Genomic DNA, 22,060 nt, shown 5'->3' on the forward strand with positions numbered 1-22,060 from the left:
CATGATGAGTGTGTGTGTGCGTGTTGCTGAGAGTGCATGATACGTGTGTGCGTGCATGTTGCTGAGAGCATGGTAGGTGCGTGCGTGTTGCTGAGAGTGCATGATCGGTGTCTACGTGCGTGTTGCTGAGAGAGCATGTTGGGTGTGTGCATGCATGTTGCTGAGAGTGCATGGTAGGTGCGTGCATTTTTCTTAGTGTATGGTATGTGTGTGCGTGCGTGTTGCTGAGAGTGCATGGTAGGTGCGTGCATTTTTCTTAGTTTATGGTATGTGTGTGCGTGCGTGTTGCTGAGAGTGCATGTTGGGTGTGTACATGCGTGTTGCTGAGAGTGTATGGTAGGTGTATGCATGTTGCTGAGAGTGCATGTCGGGTGTGTACGTGCGTGTTGCTAAGAGTGTATGGTAGGTGTGTGTGCGTGTTGCTGAGAGTGCATGTCGGGTGTGTACGTGCGTGTTGCTGAGAGTGCATGTCGGGTGTGTACGTGCGTGTTGCTGAGAGTGTATGTTGGGTGTGTACATGCGTGTTGCTGAGAGTGTATGGTAGGTGTGTGCGTGTTGCTGAGAGTGCATGTCGGGTGTGTGTGTATGAGAGACTGAGAGCATGTGTGAGTGCTTTGTGTGTGTGATTGAGTGCATGATTGTGTGTGATAGAATCATAATATTTTTAGTGCAGAAGGAGGCACTTTGGCCCATCGAGTCTACACCGGCCCCTGGAAAGAACACCCTACTTAAGCCCAGGCCTTCACCTGTGGTGAGTGTGAGAGTCGCTGAGAGTGCATGTTGGGCGAGTGAGCGTGTGATTGGGTGTGGCGTTCCATGGCCATGTGTGCGGGTGTGAGTGAATCGCTGACAGTGCATATTAGTGTGTGCGAATGAGTGCGTGACTGAATAGATGTTTGTTTGCGAGTGTGAGTGACAAGAGTGCTTGCAAACATGGACTCTCAGTCACTCCCACGTCCACACTCTCACACGTGCATTCACTCACACACACACAAACATGCATTCTGTCACTCACACAAACACTCAGCAACTCACACACACATGTTCACACCCACAGATTCACACTCAGCGACTCACTCATTCATGCCCAGTGACTGAGTGCATTTTTCTGAATGACTTGGGTACATGCATGTATGCGAGTGCTTTTTTCTGTGTGGCCTCCTTCTGCACTAAAAATATTATGCTTCTATCACACACAATCAGGCATTCAGTCGCACACACACACAAAGCACTCACAGTCACTCACAGATGCTCTCAGTCTCTCATACACACACACCCAACATGTACTCTCAGCAACACGCACGTGCACACCCTTCATGCATTCTCAGCAACACGCACACCCCTAACATACATTCTCAGCAACACGACGTGTGTGGGGGACATGTTTATTTGTGGGAGAGGGGGTGCATGTATGTGTGCATGTGTGGGTGGGTGAATGCCTTGTCACAGAGTACATGTGTGTATGATGTAATAATAATCTTTATTAACGTCACAATTACATTGCTTACATCAACACTGCAATGAAGTTATTGTGAAAATCCCCGAGTCGCCACACTCCAGTGCCTGTTCGGGTACAATGTCCAATTCACCTAACAGCAGGTCTTTCGGGACTTGTGGGGGGGGGGGGGGGGGGGGGGGGGGGGGGGGGGGGAACAGGAGCACCCGGAGGAAACCCACGTAAACACTGGGAGAACGTGCAGACTCCGCACAGACAGTGACCCAAGCGGGAAACGAACCCAGGACCCTGGCGCTGTGAAGCAACATTGCTAACCACTGTTCTACCGTCCTGCCCAAGATGTGGGAGAGTTCCTGTGTCACTGAGTGTGTGTGACACTAATGAAGATTATTATTAGACACAGTAGATGAATTTCCTGTATTTCTGTTATTGAATGCTTCCATTACATTGATTTTTACTTTGATGAAGCTTCGGTTGAGGAAATATTGTGTGATAAATGGCACATTCTACAATACTTCCACCCACCCAAACTGTCCACTCACTGTCCCTAGAGGACATTGGTTGAGTCTCTGATTAATGAAACTCTACAAAACCTCAAAGTAAGAACAAAGCAAATGATTTGCATTTAAAATTGTATATTTTTTAATTATCTTATTATGTAAGCACGTGAATGATACAACAGCAGTAATGTTACCACTGCGGAACTTGCAATAAATGAAGAGAATCTGATTAACAGTACCATTATTGTAAAATATTCAATAGTTATCATCGCATGAGTAATTGCCTCCTTCAACCACCTCAACAGGTGCGGTCCGGTTGACTTATTTCAGGATTTAAGTGAGAGCTGTCAGCAGTGATGCGGAATTCAAAGCAAAAGAAAGAATTTGCATTTATATGGCAACTTCCCAACAGTTCAGCTCTTCCCAAAAGCTTAACTGCCACTTTGGAGGTGTAGTCACTGTTGCAATGTGACGGAACGCACAGAGAGGGCAACTTATGCAAAACAAGCAATGTGGTCAGTCTTGTTTGAATGAGCGCGATCGAGGGATTGGTCAGATGATGGGAGGGCAGAGAGGGTGTCACTTTCGAAAGTTATTAAGAAGTCTGCTTCCTAGACCCGGAAACATTGGGAATGTCAACCTGGAGCTTGTTCTCTAGACTCAGGAGTGGGACATGAACCCACAGCTCTGGTAGTGGTGATATGATTGTGCCAACGTCAAACAGGGAGGCTTCACAAAATGTTTTCAGGTGGGTGGAGTAGGTGGGAGGGGGGCTCATCCAACCCCAGCAATCGTGCACCACTGTTTTTTTTACGTGGGACCCTGGGCAGGTGGGTCTTAAAAGAGCAGAATTAGCTAATGGTCTTAAAATAAAGCCAATGTTGTGTGTATGTGCAGGAGCCCAGTCTGCATCAAGTTTGTGCAGCTACTCTGTCAGGCTCCGGTTGAACGTGTTCGCACTCCTGTTGTATCAGCTGCCCAGCAAATCCTCACTGACTGCCCATCGTGATGTCTGATCCTGCCCTTCAAATGTGCCTTTGGATTTATCTGGAATGTGAAGGCGGACGGGAGCCGCTCGCCTGGGAGTCGGTCAATTTGAAGCAGCCGAGTTCTACTGAAAACTCAGGATTAAATAACCCGTGGGTCCCCCACATGAGTCAACCAGTTCCTCGGATTGCTTCATTCAAATGTTCACTCGCTCCTTTATTTCTGCTAAAGCCTCGAATTGTTCGGCTGCCAGTTGATGACTGAATCATGGACAGGGTCGCAAATCAGGAAGGTCAGCTAGAATCTGGTGCTGGATGACTTGGGGAGGACCCAGTGTGGGAGCGGTTCAATGTCCCTTTTCTAGAAGGTCAGGGGCAGTCATGTTCTTGAACAAACTGCCCAGTTCGACTCAAGTGTATAATATTCACCGCCAGTGATGTCCAGATATTAAGCAGCCAAACTGGACGGCAGTGAGTTAAGAAAAAAAACTTTCAAGTGAACTTCATAGAATCCCTATAGTGCTGAAGGAGTCCATTCGGCCCATCGAGTCTGTACTGACCCTTGGAAAGTGCACCCTACATAGGCCCACACCGCCACCTTATCCCAGTGACTCCACCTAACGTTTTGGACAGTAAGGGCAATTTAGCATGGCCATTCCACCCAAGCTGCACATCTTTGGGCTGTGGGAGGAAACCGGAGCACCCGGAGGAAACCCACGCAGACACGGGGAGAACGTGCAGACTCCACAAAAATTTGATCTATTCCCTTGAATATACCAGTAAGTTGGTGGATGGTCTGAAAATAGGCAGTGTGGTAAATAGTGAGGAGGATAGCCTTCGATTCTAGGAGGATATAGACGGGCTGGTCAGACGGGCTGATCAGTGGCAAATGGAATTCAATGTGGATAAGTGTGAGGTGATGCACTTGGGCAGGACAAACAAGGCAAGGGAATTCATCAGAAATGATTGGGAAGCACCAAGGATCAGAAGGACCTTGATGTACATGTACACCGGTCTCTTAAGGTGGATGCAGTGGTTAAGAAGGCATATGGTATACTTGCCTTTATTAGCAGAGGCATAGAGTTTAAGAGCAGGGAGGTTATGGTGGAACTGTATAAAATGTTGGTTAGGCCACAGCAAGAATACTATGGGCAATTCTGGAATCCACATTACAGGAGAGATGTGAGAGCACTGAAAAGGTTGCAGAGGAGATTTGTTTTATTTGTACTTGGGATGTGGGTGTCACTGGCAATGGCAGCATTTGTTGCCCATCCTTAATTGCCCTTGAACTGAGTGGCTTGTTGGACCATTTCAGTGGGGGATTGGGGGGGGGGGGGAGTTAAGAGTTAAACATATCGCTGCGTGAGTCTGGAGTCACATGTAGGCCATACTGGGTGAGGGCATCAAATTTTCTTCCCTGAAGGACATTAGTGAACCAGATGGGTTTTTCACAACAATCAGCAAATGGTTTCTTGCTCATCATTACACGTTTAATTCCAGATTTTAGTGAACTCAAATTTCACCATCTGCTTTGCTGAGATTTGAACCCAGGACCCCAGAGCATTAACCTGTGTCTCTGAATTACTAGTTCAGTGACAAAACACTATGACACTACATCCCCATTTACCAGGATCTTGCCTGGGCAAGAGAGTTTCAGTTATGAAGAGAGATTGGATGGACTGGAGTTGTTTCCCTTGGAGCAGAGGAGACTGAGGGGTGGGGGGGGGGGGGGGGGGGGGGCATGATTGAGATGTAGATTTAGTAGAAAGGAAGACACTTTTCAACTTGGTGGAAGGATCAACAGCCAGGATTCATAGATTTAAGATAAAGGGCAGGAGGTTTAGAGGGGGTGTGAGGAAAATCTTTTTTACGGAGAGGGTGGTGGGAATCTGGAACTCACTGCCTGAAAGGGTGATGGAGGGAGAGACCCTCATAACAGTAAATAAATATTTAGATGTGCACTTGCAATCCCAAGACATGCAAGACTGTGGGCCAAGCGCTGAGAAATGGGATTAGAATGGTTAGGGAGTTGCAGCAGGGCTGGTTTAGTACAGTGGGCTAAACAGCTGGCTTGTAATGCAGAACAATGCTAGCAGCGTGCATTCAATTCCTGTACCAGCCTTCCCGAACAGGTACCGGAATATGGCGACTAGGGGTTTTTCCACAGTAACTTCATTGAAGCCTACTTGTGACAATAAGTGATTATTATTATTTTACTGGCGCAGACTCAAAGGGCCGAAGGGCTTTTTCTGTGTTGTATGGCTGACTCTATGACCTTCAGGTTTGTTATAGTGTATTGTAGGGTGTCGAACTGTGACTGGAGATAGGAAATGGTTCAGCAAACGCACTATTTACAATAGTGTGCCACTTATTAAGGCAACTGTCTGCTTAATATAAATGTTAATTATTCTCTTTCGCCCATTACGAAGACACTGTTAACTCAGTATAAATGCAGCAGTCAGTAAGGGAATTCCTATAAACCCCTGCTCTCTCGCCATTAAAGTCCAACATTTCTGAAGAAGCAGCAAACGACGCGGTTCCAGTAGCAGAATAACCTCTTAAAGGCTGAGTATTAATTGATAGCATCATTAAATACACTTTGTATAAACCTCAGAGTAAGTCGGGAGATCACACGGGACACACATCACTTAACGTTAAAATACTATATATTCTGTTGCATCTGATAACCATTTTATAAATTAAATAGATCATTTATAAGTGCGGCTCTAAGTACATCAATCCGCGCGGCTACTGGTCCCTAAGTGTAGAAATCTTTCTGTCGGTGCTACCTGAAAGCAGCCCTGTAGGGAGGGAAATGCTGTCGATGCCTCTTGAGAGGTTAAATTGGCTTTTGAACTGCTTACAACGCCCCCCACGCCCGCCCCCCGAAAGTTTCAATTCATTTAATCGAAGCATAAGTCCGGTGAGGACAAGTTTTCAGGAACTTCGTTGAGGTTCGAACCGTGCCTGGAGTTGCCCTCGCTCTCTGCAGATCCGGCTGGCTGGCCGTCAGTCCCCTTTCCAAGGATGGATGATGGACTGGGAGCCTCAGTTCTGGGTTTTTATTTCCTCAGCACACCTCTTTGCCCAGGCCCGGGAGCAGAGAGATCGGGGGGTTCTGCTCCGCGTGTTCTTTAGCCTTCAGCCGCAGGCTGGCGATGCTGGAGGATTTTCTATCCATGGCAGCCGAGTGCGGGTGGGGGGTAAAGACAGCGGGGTCCAGGGTGGGGACGGAAGGCTTCACAAGCAACGAGGCTGTCATTAATGGATTCACAGCCGTGAAAAACCTGCAAACCAACAAATCTAGGTCAACAAACCGCCTGCTCAGGGATGAAACGTTCTAGATTGCAATCAAACCCTCTCTCAGAGAGGTCACTTCTATATTAATTTGGGGAAGCCGAAAGCGAAATACAGTCGGAAATAAAACACAGGCCATTCTGGAAAACATTCAGCGGGTTTGGCAACATCTCTGCAAAAGAGAGCGAGAGAGAGAGAGGAACAATGAACGTCCCACGACCATCTCTCTCTGGAGAACTTTGAAACGTTAACTCTCTACCTGTCTCCACAGATACTGGTACAGGAATTGAAGATTTGCAACGTTTCTGGGGGTTTTATTTAAAAAAATTAAACTTAGAAAAGATGTTCAGAACAGGAAACCATTCAATCCAAAATCAATCTCGATCTCGGTACCAAATGAATCTTATGCATTTTACCGTCGGAGGGAATGTTGTTCTGGGATGGGGGTGGGGAGGTGGTGGGGGGGGGGGGGGGGGGGACTGATTGCAATAAATGAAATACTAATTGATCTTAGTAAGTGTCGTCAATTAAAATGCCTAGAAACGAGGACTGGAGGATAATAACGAAATATGAAAAGTAATTCTTTTTTTTAAATCAGGAAAAAGTATATTCTAGCCAAATATATTTGCAATAATCGGCCAAACAGCGGCGGTTAAGTCAAACGGCTCGAGTGGTGGAAAAAGCCAGTAAGATTGTGTGTGTGTTTAGGCATGGAGGAAGGGGCTGGTCTTGAACGACGGAGACTTGAGCTTCCAGAGCCAATTATACCCTATTGTCCTCCAATACCTTATTGTCTCTCTAAGACGGCCTCTGAACAACTTCCCAGAAGCCACAATATGTTTGTAATGTCTAAAGATTCGGTACTTGTCTTCGGATACGAATGGGCAAGGAAAAAAAAAGAACATGGCTTAAACTGTTCTGAAATTTCAATCGATACATTGTTATGCTGAAGAGGGTTGACTGTGGCCGAGGTGGTTAGAGCAGGAGACAGAACGACGCAAACCACACGGGTTATCTATCCCCGTACCGGCTTTGTGGCAGCTGATGGAGGCCTGTCTCCACGCCTTGCCCACATGCCTGATGTGGGCTGTCCTACCCCCACCCACCCACTGCCCAGTCTATCACACGAACCTGCCTCCCATCCATTGATTCCATCTACACCTCCCGCTGCCAGGGGAAAGCGGGCAGCATAATCAAGGATCCCTCCCACCCGGCTTACTCACTTTTCCAACTTCTTCCATGGGCAGGAGATTCAGAAGTCTGAGAACATGCACAAACAGACTCAAAAACAGCTTCTTCCCCACTGTCACCAGACTCCTAAATGACCCTCTTATTGACTGACCTCATTAACACTACACCCTGTATGCTTCAACCGATACCAATGCTTATGTAGTTACATTGTATATCTTGTGTTGCCCTATTATGTATTCTCATGTATTTTCTTGAATTTTGTTTAATTCCCTTTTCTTCCATGTACTGAATGATCTGTTGAGCTGCTTGCAGAAAAATACTTTTCACTGTGCCTCGGTACAGGTGACAATAAACAAATCCAATCCAATCCAATGTGGGCTGTCCTACCCCCACCCACCCATGTGGGCTGTCCTACCCCCACCCACCCATGTGGGCTGCCCCCCCCCCCCCAACCCACCCTCCCATCTGGGCTGTCCCACCCTCCCATTTGGGCTGTCCCCCATCCCACCCACCCACCCATGTGGGCTGTCCCCCCATCCCAAAACTGTATCACCACTTCTCTCTCTCTGATGGAGGGAGGCTCTTTGTGATTATGGCTAATTACCTGATTCAACAGAAATGCAAAGTGCTTTTTGACATGCCCTTTTGCAATAAGGTATTATGGGCGCAATAACCGTAATTCGATCTGAAATTGAATTGTTAATTGTTTTACCACCGCCATGAACATGGAATATCAGCAATTTCCACAACTTTGAGACTTTGCATTATAATTCCTCTCCAGCACCATCATAGACTCATTCTAATGTGGATATCAGCACGGCTTTGATAAGAAGTTGATGGAAACAAAACTTTACCATTTTTAGTTACCATTAGTATTTTTTATTCTATTTAGTTAAGAAATTGACATAATTGATGGAGCTAAGATAGGCAAATGATGCATACTCAGGGAGACTAGTAAATAGCTGTAAAGAGGGTTCAATTAATTTAACAGATATGTGACTTTTAAATGCTAACCGAGTATCAATATACAACAGCACAACCGCCTTTGCTGGAAATCTGAAATCAACACATAAATTGCTGCAAATACTCAACAGGTCTGGCAGTTAAAGAGTTAATGTTTCAGGTCAACGTTCACTCTCCACAGATGCTACCAGACCTGCTGAGTATTTGCAGCATTTTAAGCGACCGCAGTATTTTGCTTTTGTACCGCACAGGGGAAGGTCGAACTTCAAATGTGGAAGGCAGGTACATGTGAATCTGAGTAATTGCAACTCACCTTCCGAAGTGCGGATTGAGTAATGGGTGTCTGAAGAAAGTGGTCCCGATGAAGGTGCTGATGCCTAATTGGGCCGCCGAGTTGTAGGCACTGGCAGCTGCCGGGGCAGTTAGTGTTGGGAGAGAGGCTGGCCTCCAGGTGGGTTCCACACCAGAGGAATGGCCCAGCGGAACATCCAAATAGAGGCCCAGTGGACTGGTCAAGGACAGCCCGTGAGGATGTGTCAGGTTTCCAGCCTTTTCCCTTTTTCTCCACTTGGCTCTGCGGTTTTGAAACCAAACCTGTAAAAGAGGCCACACACGAGCTTGAAGAGCCAGCCATTCCCACGCACACACACAAACTAGGTCATTAACTCGCATAGTATTCTGACCGAGGACACATTGGGATCCAAATTACCCACAGCAGCCACGGACGACCGTTCAGTTATTGTCACTAATTTAGTTTTAAAAAATCGCCATGTGTGCCTCTGAAGAATTGAGAAAATAGAATTTCTTTTGAGTAAAAAGGCCCCAGCACAATAGGAGCAATTTACGTTTGCATACCGTTTATAAATCATTAGGTAGATTTAGGTGGCAAGTTTGTGTTCAGTCGGAAAACTACTTACACAGCGGCAAATCTAAACTAATTCTGAAACTACGGAAATGTTAACTACAGTAATTTGAAAACTACATTAATTCTACCCACAGCATTTCTTAAACTGCAATAATTCCCAAACTACAGTAATTCTAAAACCACAATAATTTTAAAACTACGGTAATTCCAAAACTACGGAAATTCTAAAACCATAATAATTCTAAAACCACAATAATTCTAAAACTACAGTAATTCTAAAACCACAATAATTCTAAAACTACAATAATTCCCAAACTACAATATTCTAAAACGACAATAATTCTAAAATACAGTAATTCTAAAACTGCAGTAATTCTAAGTACAGTCATTCTAAGTACGGCAAGGATTGGCCATGCTAAATTGCCCCTTAATTGGAAAAATATAATTGGGTACTCTGAATTTAGTTTTTTTTAAATTGTAAGCACGGCAATTATAAAACTACTGTCATTCTAGATACAGTAATTTTAACTACAGTACTTCTAACGACAGTATTTCAAAACTACAGTAATTCTAAAACGACTGTACTTCTAAGTACAGTAATTCTAAAACTACAGTATTTCAAAAACTACAGTAATTCTAAGTACAGTAATTGTAAAACTACAATATTTTGAAACTACTGTATTTCTAAAATTGCAGTATTTCTGAAACTACAGTAATTCTAAGTACAGTACTTCTAAAACTACGTATTTTTAAACTACAGTATTTCTAAAATTACAGTATTGCTAAAACTACAGTAGTTCTAAGTACAATAATTCTAACTACAGCATTTCTAACGACAGTATTTCTAAAACTATAGTAATTTTAAAACGACAGTAATTCTAAAACGACAGTAATTCCAATACAGTAATTCTAAAAATACCGTACTTCTAAAATTACAGTAATTCTAAAAATACCGTATTTCTAAAATTACAGTAATTCTGAAACTACAGCATTTCTAAAGCTGTGATGAGATAAACATTCTAGGGCAAGGTCTATACATTTGTAGATTATTCAATCAGTTCTTAACTGCCTTGAAATCTCCCTATCCCATGTCCAAATACATGTAACCGAAGAGTCCAGTGCAGCACATACCCCAAATGCTACTTAAAGAGACGGGTCAGCTGAAGCCCGTAATTCCAGACAAATGTTTCTTATTCCTCCAACCTGTAGCCACATCGATTGAAATAATCCCGTTAGCCGGCCAGGGAAAGCATCTTCGGTACTTGACTTCAATTCCTACTCCGATACTTTAAAGTTTGCCCCATTTCTCAGGTGGGCAGTCTGTCTTACTGATGCCACGCACAAATCTCAAGATCAAATATTTAAAGCGATACATCTTAGGCACAACAGTACTACTGCTCCGAAAACGGGGAAGGAAGTACCCCTAAAATTCACACTGGGGATGTGAATCATTAGGTCGGTGACATAAGGAACACAACAGTCCTCCGTCTATGTTGAAGTCCTGTTGTTCGGCCAAATCGCCTCCCTGTCAGTACACGCGATGCCATTACTGAGGGCCAAGTCTCAAAAGCAGCTGCAATCTGGGCACTGTACCTTCTATCAATAAAAACAAGTCTGAATAAAGCGTCTCGGGGTTGCGAGATCAATGCTTCCAATTCACACACACACGACTGGGCAAGACACGAACTAAACAATAACTCCTAATTTCCTCCCAGGTTATCCCCATTCAGATTCTGTGAAATGTGCTCGGTCGCCTAAGACTGGAACCCGGTAATAATGCTCCCAACATCGTGAGCTGTTGTCCTAAGAACGGATCCTTGTGATAACTCGGTAAATATTTCAGCCAGAATGCCATACGTTAAGTAAGGAGAGTGAGGGTTTATTTTTAATAAACTCCGAGGCCACCCGGAACTGCTGGTGTTGTACACCATATGGTTTCCATTCATTGACACTCCCCCTTTGAAATCTCACCAGTCCCCAGAGAACAGAAACGTTTGAGTGCGAAATATACTGAATCCAGGCAATTTAACTTTGATCTGCATCAGCCAATGATGGGAGGCATGTTTAATCCATCATTTTGGCAATGGATAAGCAAATGGCTAAATCTAAATTCTGCGCCTTCAGTCTAGGAGTTCCCCCTGACGCTTTCAGGCGGGTTGCTTTGATTTAGAAGTTCAGACACACTCTACAATCTGGTGGTTATTAGATTGATTAAATCTCCTCTCTGCTCCTTCCCATGCGGGGATAACTCTCTCTTCTCTCTCTCGCTCTTGCTTGCTGCCCGCAAAGACATCATTCTGACCATGTGAAACAGATACCTGTAACATACCTGTACCCTTGCTTCCGTCAAATCCAGCCGCATTGCCAGATCTTCCCTATGGAAAGACGGAAAATAATTATTCACCAGACAAAGCGATATTTAACTGAATATGTTTTTGTTGACTCGTTAAAGATTTAAAAATTCCCGCCTTTTCGACAATATTTCGTTACTGCAAATATATTTAAATACCGATTTGTCTTTTGTAAACCTAGCCAATACTTGTCCAATAGTAGGATGAGTTTCAGCACTAACTTTAAGGCGATCAAACGCCTCTAATCGCTGAGACAAAGGGAGCAATGGGAGCAGTGATAAATCACAACTTTACTCAGGTGACGAGTGTTGAAGTGTGTGTGTGTGTGGGGGGGGGGGGGGGGGCAACATTTAAAGGCAGAGGGAATGTATATTTGAATGTTTATCCCAGGTCCAGGTCAATAAGGAGTTTTAGATTGGAACTCTATTCAGCTCTGAATTGATTGGTAAAAGTGTCAGAAAGGACACTGTAGCCCATGGCCACAGACATGTTCCTTTGCTATATAATTCGCTGGCGTTGGGTTTCTTTGTGAGGGAGTTTTGGAATCTTTTACATCCACCATTCTAATTTGAAATGATCCTCCTTTACATTCCGAAATCGATTTCAATGTCATCCGGCTGTTGACAAAGGCCGAATTCATCACCGCCATTCACTCCAGCAGCCACTGAGAGAGATTGAGACTCCAGGGCAGTGGTTGGCACTGACTAGGGAGATTGCAAGGCCAGTTCACCCACATCTCGCTGCTTTACCTTGTGAACACATCGGGGTAATGGGTTTTCCGGAATGCCCTCTCCAGCTCCTCCAGTTGAAAGTTGGTGAAAGTGGTTCTGTAGCGGCGCTGTTTCCGTTTGAAGGAGCCGTGCTCCTGGTCACCGGCACAAGAGAAATACTGAGCGCGGCCCCTACTGTCCCCGGGGCTCTCCTCCTGCTCCACATCCTCACCGCTTCCCCGCTCCCCTCCCAGCACCTGGCCGCCCGCCGAATCCTCCCTCTCCGCACAGTTGCTGATCCCTCGCTCTGCCGGCAGCGGGGGCGATGCCGAATCCCCTCTGCCCTTTGGCGAAGGCTCCAGGTCGCCGCGTCCCATCGAGCCGGAGCTCGGCTGGTCCGAAGAAAGTTTGTGAACCCAGTTTGCACAGCCGCCTGTGTATGCCTCCTCCCGCGGGCGTGCGGCTGGAGCTGGGGTGAGCTGGTGCCATCCCAGTGTGTGAATCGTCTCCACGTCTGAGTCTGCTTAAAAAAACACACACACACATACAGACACAGACACACACACACAGACACAGACACACACACACAGACACACACACACACAGACACACACACACACAGACACACACACACAGACACACAGAGACCCAGACACACACACACAGACACAGACACAGACACACACACACAGAAACCCAGACACACACACAGACACAGACACACACACAGAGACACACACACAAACAGAGACACACATGCACAGACACACACGCACACAGACAGAAACACACACAGAAACACACACACAGACATAGAGATACACACAGACACACACACACACACACACAGACACAGATGCACACACAGACACATAGACACACACACAGACACACAAACATAACCGGCAGTTAAACAGTGAAGCCAAACATTAAGCTCTAAATCTTTACACAACCTGAACTAGACAAGATTAAGAACAGTCTTAACCCTCTTTCTGAACATTCCCCATCATGGTTTAGAAATAATAATATCGAATGGAGTTTCTCATTAGGCAGCAATCTCCAAACAATTGCAATAAATTATAAACATGGGCAATGCCAAATTGCCTTTTAAATCTCACGAGCGCAGTGAAATATTTGACTTTATCAGGATGAAGAATATCAAAGTGTGCCGATCAGACTGTCAGCTTGGTCAATTACCCTCAGTTTCCAGCGTTATTTCCCCCTCTCCAACCTCCATTGCAGCCGGTGCCGCTTCATCTTTGGGCTTCCCCCCCGTTCTGAGAGCGGCGGACGGGGGCACCCCTCCGCGTTTGTGGGGCGGGCTGCTGCGTCCCAAGATGCTGTCGATGAGATAGGAGGAGAGCAGGGGGAACGGCTGCGCTCTCTTGGGGCAGTGGGGATGCAGACGCCCCGGGCCGCTCGCAGGGCGCTCACACTGAGTTTTCATGGCCAGTTCCTCTGGGAACTGTCAGCCCATCAACTTTCTGCTCCAAGGCATCGCCGCGTCTAACGAGGGCACCGAACGACGTTTGGAATGGACAGTAATGTGTGTGCTCGCTACTTTAAATAAACATTGCTCCCAGACTTTCCATTGGCACAGATTGGACTCCGGGGCAACGGAAAACCTGGTGTGGATTCCATCGTTGCAAAGATTTTGCAAACAAACCCATCCCTGAATCATCAGTGACACCAATATCGATATTCCTCCTGTGTCACCTTTCGATGTCTCATGTTTCACATCTTCAAATTCTAACAATACCAACACTTTATTCATTCCCTTCGCAAAATCTAGATTCAAACCACGATGTCACACTGCTGTTTTGGGGCTAAATAGTGGTTCGCAATGTTGAGAATTAGGTCGTACGGTAACTAAATTGTCGCCGCCGTTTCGTTCATCACTCTGGACAATCCGTGCAAATTGAAGTCACAATTTACAAAAAAAAAGGAAAGAATGTTTATCGTTGTCAATGGACAACCGGTTCTCTGTGATCCCTCAAACGAATCTGCTGGAGGCCAGGCGGAGGGACACCTGTACCCCGGGGCTGGGACCAGTGTTTGTGCAGCCTGGTCCTCAAACAAGGTGCAGCAACTCTCTCCACATCGCCGTGCATGCAAGTATCGTGTTTACGGCAATGAATCGTCCCAGGGCACTCCACAGAGGCTCAAGGAAACCGGCATTTGCCACATTAGGGCAGGTGGCCGCCAACTCTTGGTGAAAATAACTGGAGGCTTTTGCACACATTTGAAGAAGGCGACCATTTGGCTGGATTCATGACTCGTGCGGTTGTGTTCCGGCAAATACAACGTTGTCAAAGTTTGACTATGTCCCCCCTGTCTTCTCTGTAATTGACAATGACTATTCCTTGATTTGAAAGGAGTTAACCCCCCCCCCCCTCCCCACCCACCCCAACACCTCTCCCACCCATATCGCAGGTTTAGCCACCTTCAATGATTCAAAACGCAATGCCTTTTATATTTTAAAAGGGTGTTAAATAATTCTCTCGGTGTTCAAATTCACCCTTTGCCTTGCAGCCACTGGTGTTTATTTCTTGTTATACATTGGATCGTGTTGCTTGTGTTCTGATGAGTTCCCCCACCCCGGGCGCCTTGACTGCACCGCTCTCCAGTCTCCCGACATCTCCTGGTTTGAAGTCATTCGTTACAATTTCTGAAAATTTTTACATGGAAGCTATAACATGGAAGGTGTGACACTGACCCGACCAGAATGTGTTGTTGTTTATTACGCACACCAGCACTTGTCCTGATCTCTGTAAATGTACCAGTCCCGTCCCCATATCCCCTCACCCCTTTCCATCGAACCACCTTCCCAGCAGCGACCTATCCGACCTGTTCAAGGATCTCTGCTTTAATCACTCACTCTGTGTATTCCACAACATCTCACATTAAAAAGCCTCCCCATCTCTCTAAATCTTCTGTGTGATCTTACATACATAACCCCCCTTTTTTGAAACCCCCTCAATCGCTGGTAACCAGTTGTTTTGGGGGCGTGATTCTTCGCTCCCCACGCCGGGTGGGAGAATCGCGGGAGGGCCGCTCTGGTACCCCCAGCGATTCTCCTACCTCCTCCCAAAATGGCATGTCGCGTTTTGGGACACGCCGCTCGGAGAATCACGGGCTGCCATTTTTCATGGCGGCCCGCGATTCTCTGACCCGGATGGGCCGAGCGGCCTGCTGTTCCCGACCGGTTCACGCCGGCGGCAACCACACCTGGTCACTGCCGGCGTGAACATGGCGCCAATACCTGGTTTATGGCGTGTGGGGGGCGGAGAGGGGAGTGAGCACCACGACCGTGCTCGGGAGGGGACTGGCATGCGATCGGTGCCCACCGATCGTTGGGCCAGCGTCTCAAAGGGACGCACTCTTTCCCCTCCGCCGCCCCGCAAGATCAAGCCGCCACGTCTTGCGGGGCAGTGGAGGGGAAGACGGCAACCGCGCATGTGCGCGTTGGCGCTGGCCAACCTGCGCATGCGCGGCTGACGTCATTAGGCGCGCCGGCCAAGTCATTCTCGGTGCACCGGCCGTGTCATTCTCGGCGGCTGAGATTTACGGCACGGCCCTCCTAGCCCGGGGGGGGGGGGGGGGGGGGGGGGAGAATAGGGGGCCAGGAGCGGTCTCTCCGGGTTTCACGACGGTGTCGGGCCTTGCGGAGAATGTGTGATCTTACATACATAACCCCCCTTTTTTTGAAACCCCCTCAATCGCTGGTAACCAGTTGTTTTTAACCTACATTATCGCAATCCTTCAAATGCTAAACATTTCTATCAAATTGTCTCTCAATTCCATCCGTTCTAATAAGAAAACCACAGATTTTCAAGTTTTAATTTATTTTTATTACCTCTAACCGGCAGCATTTTAGCTCATATAGTATGTACAGTCTCTATTGCTTCAACACGCTTCCTGTAATATGGAGCACGCAACTGCACACAGCTCTTTGAACTGTGGCCTTGCTCAGATATTATATGGCTCTGCCATTATGTCTCAATTTTTATAATCATATATGTTTGCCATAGAACTCAATACTTCACCAGCTGTTTTTTCTTATCCACCCACGATACAGGCTTAACACCTTGTGTATCTGAATGCTCAACTCTTCCAGCACGAGGTCGCGTGGGTTTCACGTGGGGTTCACCCCCACAACCCAAAGATGTACAGGCTAGGTAATTGGCTACCCTTAATTGGAAAAAATGAATTGGGCAATCCAAATTTATATTTAAAAAAAATGTTTTGGGGCCGCACGGTAGCACTGTGGCTTCACAGCTTCGATTCCCCGCTGGGACACTGTCTCCCAGTGTCTGTGTGGGTTTCCTGCGGGTGCTCCGGTTTCCTCCCACAGTCCAAAGATGTGCAGGTTAGGTGGATTGGCCATGCTAAATTGCCCTTAGTGTCCAAAAAGGTGAGGAGGGGTTATTGGGTTACGGCGATAGGGTGGAAGTGAGGGCTTAAGTGGGTCGGTGCAGGCTCGATGGGCCGAATGGCCTCCTTCTGCACTGTAAGTTCTATGTTCTAAAACTGTAATTTTAAAACCAAAAAAATATAGTCTCAAATACAGCCATGAAGTCACTTTCCCCTCAGAATGACTTGCTATGCCCTCTACTTTTCATGTTTAGAATATCACCTGTAAAATTTGCAGCAGTCCCTGTAGCCCTTTATCTAAGTCATGGATGTACACAACAAACAACCAGCGGGACTCTGCTATCCATATCTATTCACTCTGAGAACCTGCCCTTAACTCCCATACTCTGACTTTCTACCCCCAAACCAGTTTTATAATGGTGAGCCGACTTCTTGAACTCTAGCAGTCCGTGTGGTTAAGGTGCTCTCACAAGGCTATTAAGGAGGGAAGTGGAGGATTCAGATGTAGCAACAATGAAGGAATGACGCTGTATTGACAAGTCAGGATGCTGTTCCATGGAGGAGACTTTGCAGATGGGTGTCCCCATGCACCTGCTGCCCAGTCCTTCCTGGTGGTGGACACAATCGGTTCGGAAGGTGCTGTTGAAGGAACCTTGGCAAATTGCTGCAGTGCATCATAGTGATGGTGCACATGGCTGCCAGTGTGCATTAATGATGGAGGGAGATAACATTCACGCTGGTGGATGGGGTGCAAATGAAATGCAGGCTGCTTTTCTTGGATGGTGTCGAGCTTCTGAGTGTTGTTGGAACTGTACGTAACAGGGCACGCAAAGAATATTCTATCACCCTCTTCATGTACCTTGTAGATTGTGGAAGGTTGTAGTGAGTCAGGAAATGAAGTACTCACCACAGATTATCCAGCCTCTGGCCTGCTCCTGCAGCCACACTATTTATGTGTCTTACATAGAACATAGAACATACAGTGCAGAAGGAGGCCATTCAGCCCATTGAGTCTGCACCAACCCACTTAAGCCCTCACTTCCACTCTATCCCCATAACCCAATAACCCCTCCTAACCTTTGCAGTCACTAAGGGCAATTTATCACGGCCAATTCACCTAACCTGCACGTCTTTGGACTATGGGAGGAAACCGGAGCACCCCGAGGAAACCCTCGCAAATATGGAGAGAACGTGCAGACTCCGCACAGACAGTGACCCAGCAGGAATCGAACCTGGGACCCTGGCACTGTGAAGCCACAGTGCTATCCATTTGTGCTACAATGCTGCCCCTTAAGGTTGTCTTAAGGAGAAAGGTTTGGGCAGGTTAGGTTTGTTTCCACTAGAGCTTAGAAGAGGAAGAGACGGCTTGGTCAAAACCTTTTAAGATCCTGAGGGATATTGACAAGGTGGAGAAAGATGTTTCCTCTTGTCAGAGAATCTGGTCCAGTTAAGTTTCCAATCAATGGTAACCCTCATGATGTTGGGAGAATTTCAGTAATAATAATGCCATAGAATGTCAGGGAAAGGTGATTTGATTCTCTCTTACTGGGGTCATTACAGCCAGTCATTACTTGATGTGAACTTTACTTGCCACGTATCAGCCCAAGCCCATACACGTGCACACGGACTGCTTGATTATTTGAACAATTGTGAATGGATAGAATAATTTGATAATTTTGTTGGTGCACATTAGTAAATTTCTTAGTAAATGAATAATTTTGTTTATTAAAATGCGATAAATAAATGTCTCACCAAGCCCATACACTGAATCAAATGAGTACAATCTGAAGAACCGTCTTGAACCGGAGCAATTTGCACAATTTTGGCTTGTTTGTGCGTAGAGCCTGATTGGGTGAATTGGTGACCAGTACAGGAAACACAAAGGTAACCAACCTATTTCAAATTCCACAATCCTTTACACTAGTTCTACTGATTGCACCCACGTTTCGTTGTTCTTGTTAGCATAATCCTGTTAACATTCCCTGTAAAATTCTAGCAGGGTTAGACAGGGCAGATGCAGGAAGGATGTTCCGGATGGTGGGGGAGTCAAGGACTGGGGCACAGTCTGAGGATACGGGATGGACCATTTAGGAATGAGATAAGGAGAAATTTCTTCACCTGGAGAGTGGTGAGCCCGTGGAATTCACTACCACAGACAGCAGTTGAAGCCAAAACATTGTTTGTTTTCAAGAAGGAATTCGATAGTCCACTTAGGGCTAAATGGGTCAAAGGATATTGGGGAAAGTAGAACCAGGTGAGTGAGTTTAATGACCAGCCACAATGATAATGAATGGCGAGCAGGCTCAAGGGCCGAACAGCCTCCTCCTCTCCTATTTTCTATATTTCTCTGTGAACAACAGGAATTCTATGTCTTCATCTTGAATTATAAATTCCACCATTTTCCCTAGCCTGCTATAGATATTAAACAGACAGACCTGTATTTCTCTGAGTTGGATCTGCCACTCTTTTAAAGTGGGCATTCCATTCGGCACTCTCCAGTCCGCTGGCAAACATCCACTCTCAATAGATTCTACAAATGAAAGTTTTGCGGTTCTCCTAATTCTTCCTTCCGATTTCAGATCATTCAATGTCTCTTCTCCAGATCTGCTACTTTAAACAATGTCTTTAATGCTTTCCTTGAACCTGCCATATCTGTCATCTCACTTTTTTTTTAATTATTATTTTTTTTTAAATAAATTTAGATTACCCAATTATTTTTTCTATTAAGGGGCAATTTAGCGTGGCCAATCCACCTACTCTGCACATTTTTGGGTTGTGGGGGCGAAACCCACGCAGACACGGGGAGAACGTGCAAACTCCACACGGACAGTGACCCAGAGCCGGGATCGAACCTGGGACCTCAGCGCCGTGAGGCGGTTGTGCTAACCACTAGGCCACCGTGCTGCCCTGTCATCTCACTTTTAATCAAGGCGGGCATGACCACTTTTTCAATAAACTTTCTTTGCAAACGCTGTGACGAGATATTGGTTCATCGTCTCCACCAATCTCCAACTGGTTCTACCAAGGTTTACCAGGGCCACGCATTTCCTGACCTCATTACAGCTTTGGTCCAAACATGGACGAAAGAGCTAAACTCAAGAGGTGAGGTGACAGTGACCGCCTTTGACATCAAGGCAGCATTTAACTGAAAGTGGCATCAAGGAAGCCGAGCAAAATTGAAGTCAATGAGAATCAGGGGAAAACGCTCTACTGGTTGGAGAAATACCCAGCACAAAGGAAGAGGGTTGTGGTTATCGGAGGTCAATCATCTCAGTCTTAGGACATTTTTTCAGGAGTTCCTCAGGACAGTATCCTAAGCCCAACCTGCTTCATCAATCACCTTCCCTCCATTATAAGGTTAGAAGTGGGGACGTATGCTAATGATTGCACAATGTTCAACACCATTCCTGACTCCTCAGATACTGATCTAGCCCATGTATAAATGCAACAAGACCTGGACAACATGGAGGCTTGAGCTGATAAGTCATCAGTACCATTAGTGCCACAAAATGCCAAGCAATGACCATCCCAATAATAGAGAATCTAACCATCTCCTGCTGATATTCAATGGTATTAACATTACTGAATCCACTGCTATCAACATCCCGGGTGTTACCATTGACCAGAAAAGAATAATCGCAAGTTAATATATATGGTCAGTTTTATAGACTATAGATGTAATAACACCAATTTTTTCATGTTTAACACCAATGATTGGGATACCTTGGGGGATTGATGTGTTTAGCAATATGATTTAATTGGGCTTTTAAAGCAGAGAAGAATGGTACTTGAGGAATCTTCACCGGAGAAATTTGCATTGCCTCAAAACACCAGTTTAAAATAACCAGATGTTTTCTTATGCCATTAGTTCTAATTTGACCCATTCACGTTTGCCAATTGTATATTTGAATTTCCCACATCAATTATAAAGATTGTAAGTTCCACCATTGCTTTGTGCATCAGCGTCTCCTAAAGACCAAATTTCTCATATTGAAGTCATGATGCAGAAAAAAATCATTAAAAAGTTTTATTGTTCAAGTTTTTGTCAATTAAGCCTGAATGGTGAATGGGTGATAGATGTTAATTAAAAATGCCCGTTCTGCGTTTTAACCAATCAGAATGATCTTCTGTGATGTAGGTGTTTAGTTCTAGCAAGTGGTGCACAAGCTGATGTTGCACATTCAGTGAACAACGTGAAGGGAACAGTGGGCTGAGATAACAACAACCTGGGAGCAATTCATTTTCAAAAATTAATTAGGGCGAAGGTTCATCTCGGACCCAAATACCCTTTGTCAGCCATGCCTGTAGGCATATGAAAATGCTGCATGTGGATGGAAACGTATACACATTTGCACTTAATTTAAGAAATATTCACTGGACCTTTGTAACAGCTTTGTACTTCGACAAAATGAGAGAATCCATAGAATCTCTACAGTGCAGAAGGAGGCCATCGAGGCTGCACTGACCCTCCGGAAGAACACTCTATCAAGGTTCACTCCCTCGGCCTATTCCCCATAACCCCTTGCCTTGACCATGGCCAATCCACCTAACCTGCAAATCTTTGGACAGTGGAAGGAAACCAGAGCACCCGTAGGAAACCCATGCAGACACGGGGAGAACGTGCAAACTCCACACAGACTGTCACCCAAGGCCCGGAATCAACCTGACTCGCTGGTGCTGTATGTCACAGTGTTAACCACTGTGCCACCGTGCCACATCTGTTGTTCATTTAGGTCAAAGAAAGTAATGTGAATTGGCAGACATGGGTTCTATGATAATAAACCCTTGCCACGTGTAAATTCAAGTGGGATAATGTTGCTTATGGTTTTTGAAATATTATAAAGTACCTCACATCAGTATGGTAGTATAGTTAATGAACTAATAATCTGGAGGACTGTAGGTGACTCCAAATTTTAATTCGCCTCTGAAATGCCCAGAAAGCCAATTAATTGTACCAAACCACTACAACACTGTGGCATTTCTTCACCTAAAGTGGACTCAAGGCACTTAGAAATGGATAATAAATACTGGCCTTTCCTGTGACACTGACACCGATGAAAATATATTTGTTCAGAGCGTCCAACCTCAGAATTGGTTGCTCACAGTGTCTTGTTGCAAAGAAGGTTCATTAAATTGACTCCTGGGAGGAGAATGCTCTCCTGTGAAGAAAGATTTAGTAGAATGGGCCTGTATTATGATTGTGGGTTTGGAAGGTGCTACTTTCTAAAGTGGGTTCCTTTCGCCACAAATGAAGGCTTGCCAGCTAATTCGCCGGGACCGTGCTTGTCAGCTCCCCACTAATAAGGTCGAGCAGCGTTTAAGATGCACTTGCTCAGCCAACCCCAGCCAGCTCACAACAATGGCGCA

The 22,060-nt window shown here is 45.7% G+C and overlaps 1 protein-coding gene across 1 annotated transcript; it reads right to left on the reverse strand.

Annotated features, from left to right (window-relative positions):
• Nucleotides 1–5,072: 5,072 nt before the first annotated feature.
• On the reverse strand, nt 5,073–13,818 carry LOC119952066 (aristaless-related homeobox protein-like). Its single transcript, XM_038775596.1, has 5 exons — nt 13,517–13,818; nt 12,359–12,839; nt 11,588–11,633; nt 8,707–8,987; nt 5,073–6,229 (listed from the first exon to the last, which is right to left on the reverse strand). Exons 1-5 carry the CDS (start codon nt 13,764–13,766, stop codon nt 6,013–6,015), a joined length of 1,275 nt encoding a protein of 424 aa, XP_038631524.1. The 5' UTR covers nt 13,767–13,818; the 3' UTR covers nt 5,073–6,012.
• Nucleotides 13,819–22,060: the final 8,242 nt, after the last annotated feature.

This window comes from Scyliorhinus canicula, chromosome 17 (assembly GCF_902713615.1).
Source record: "Scyliorhinus canicula chromosome 17, sScyCan1.1, whole genome shotgun sequence".
Taxonomy (NCBI): domain Eukaryota; kingdom Metazoa; phylum Chordata; class Chondrichthyes; order Carcharhiniformes; family Scyliorhinidae; genus Scyliorhinus; species Scyliorhinus canicula.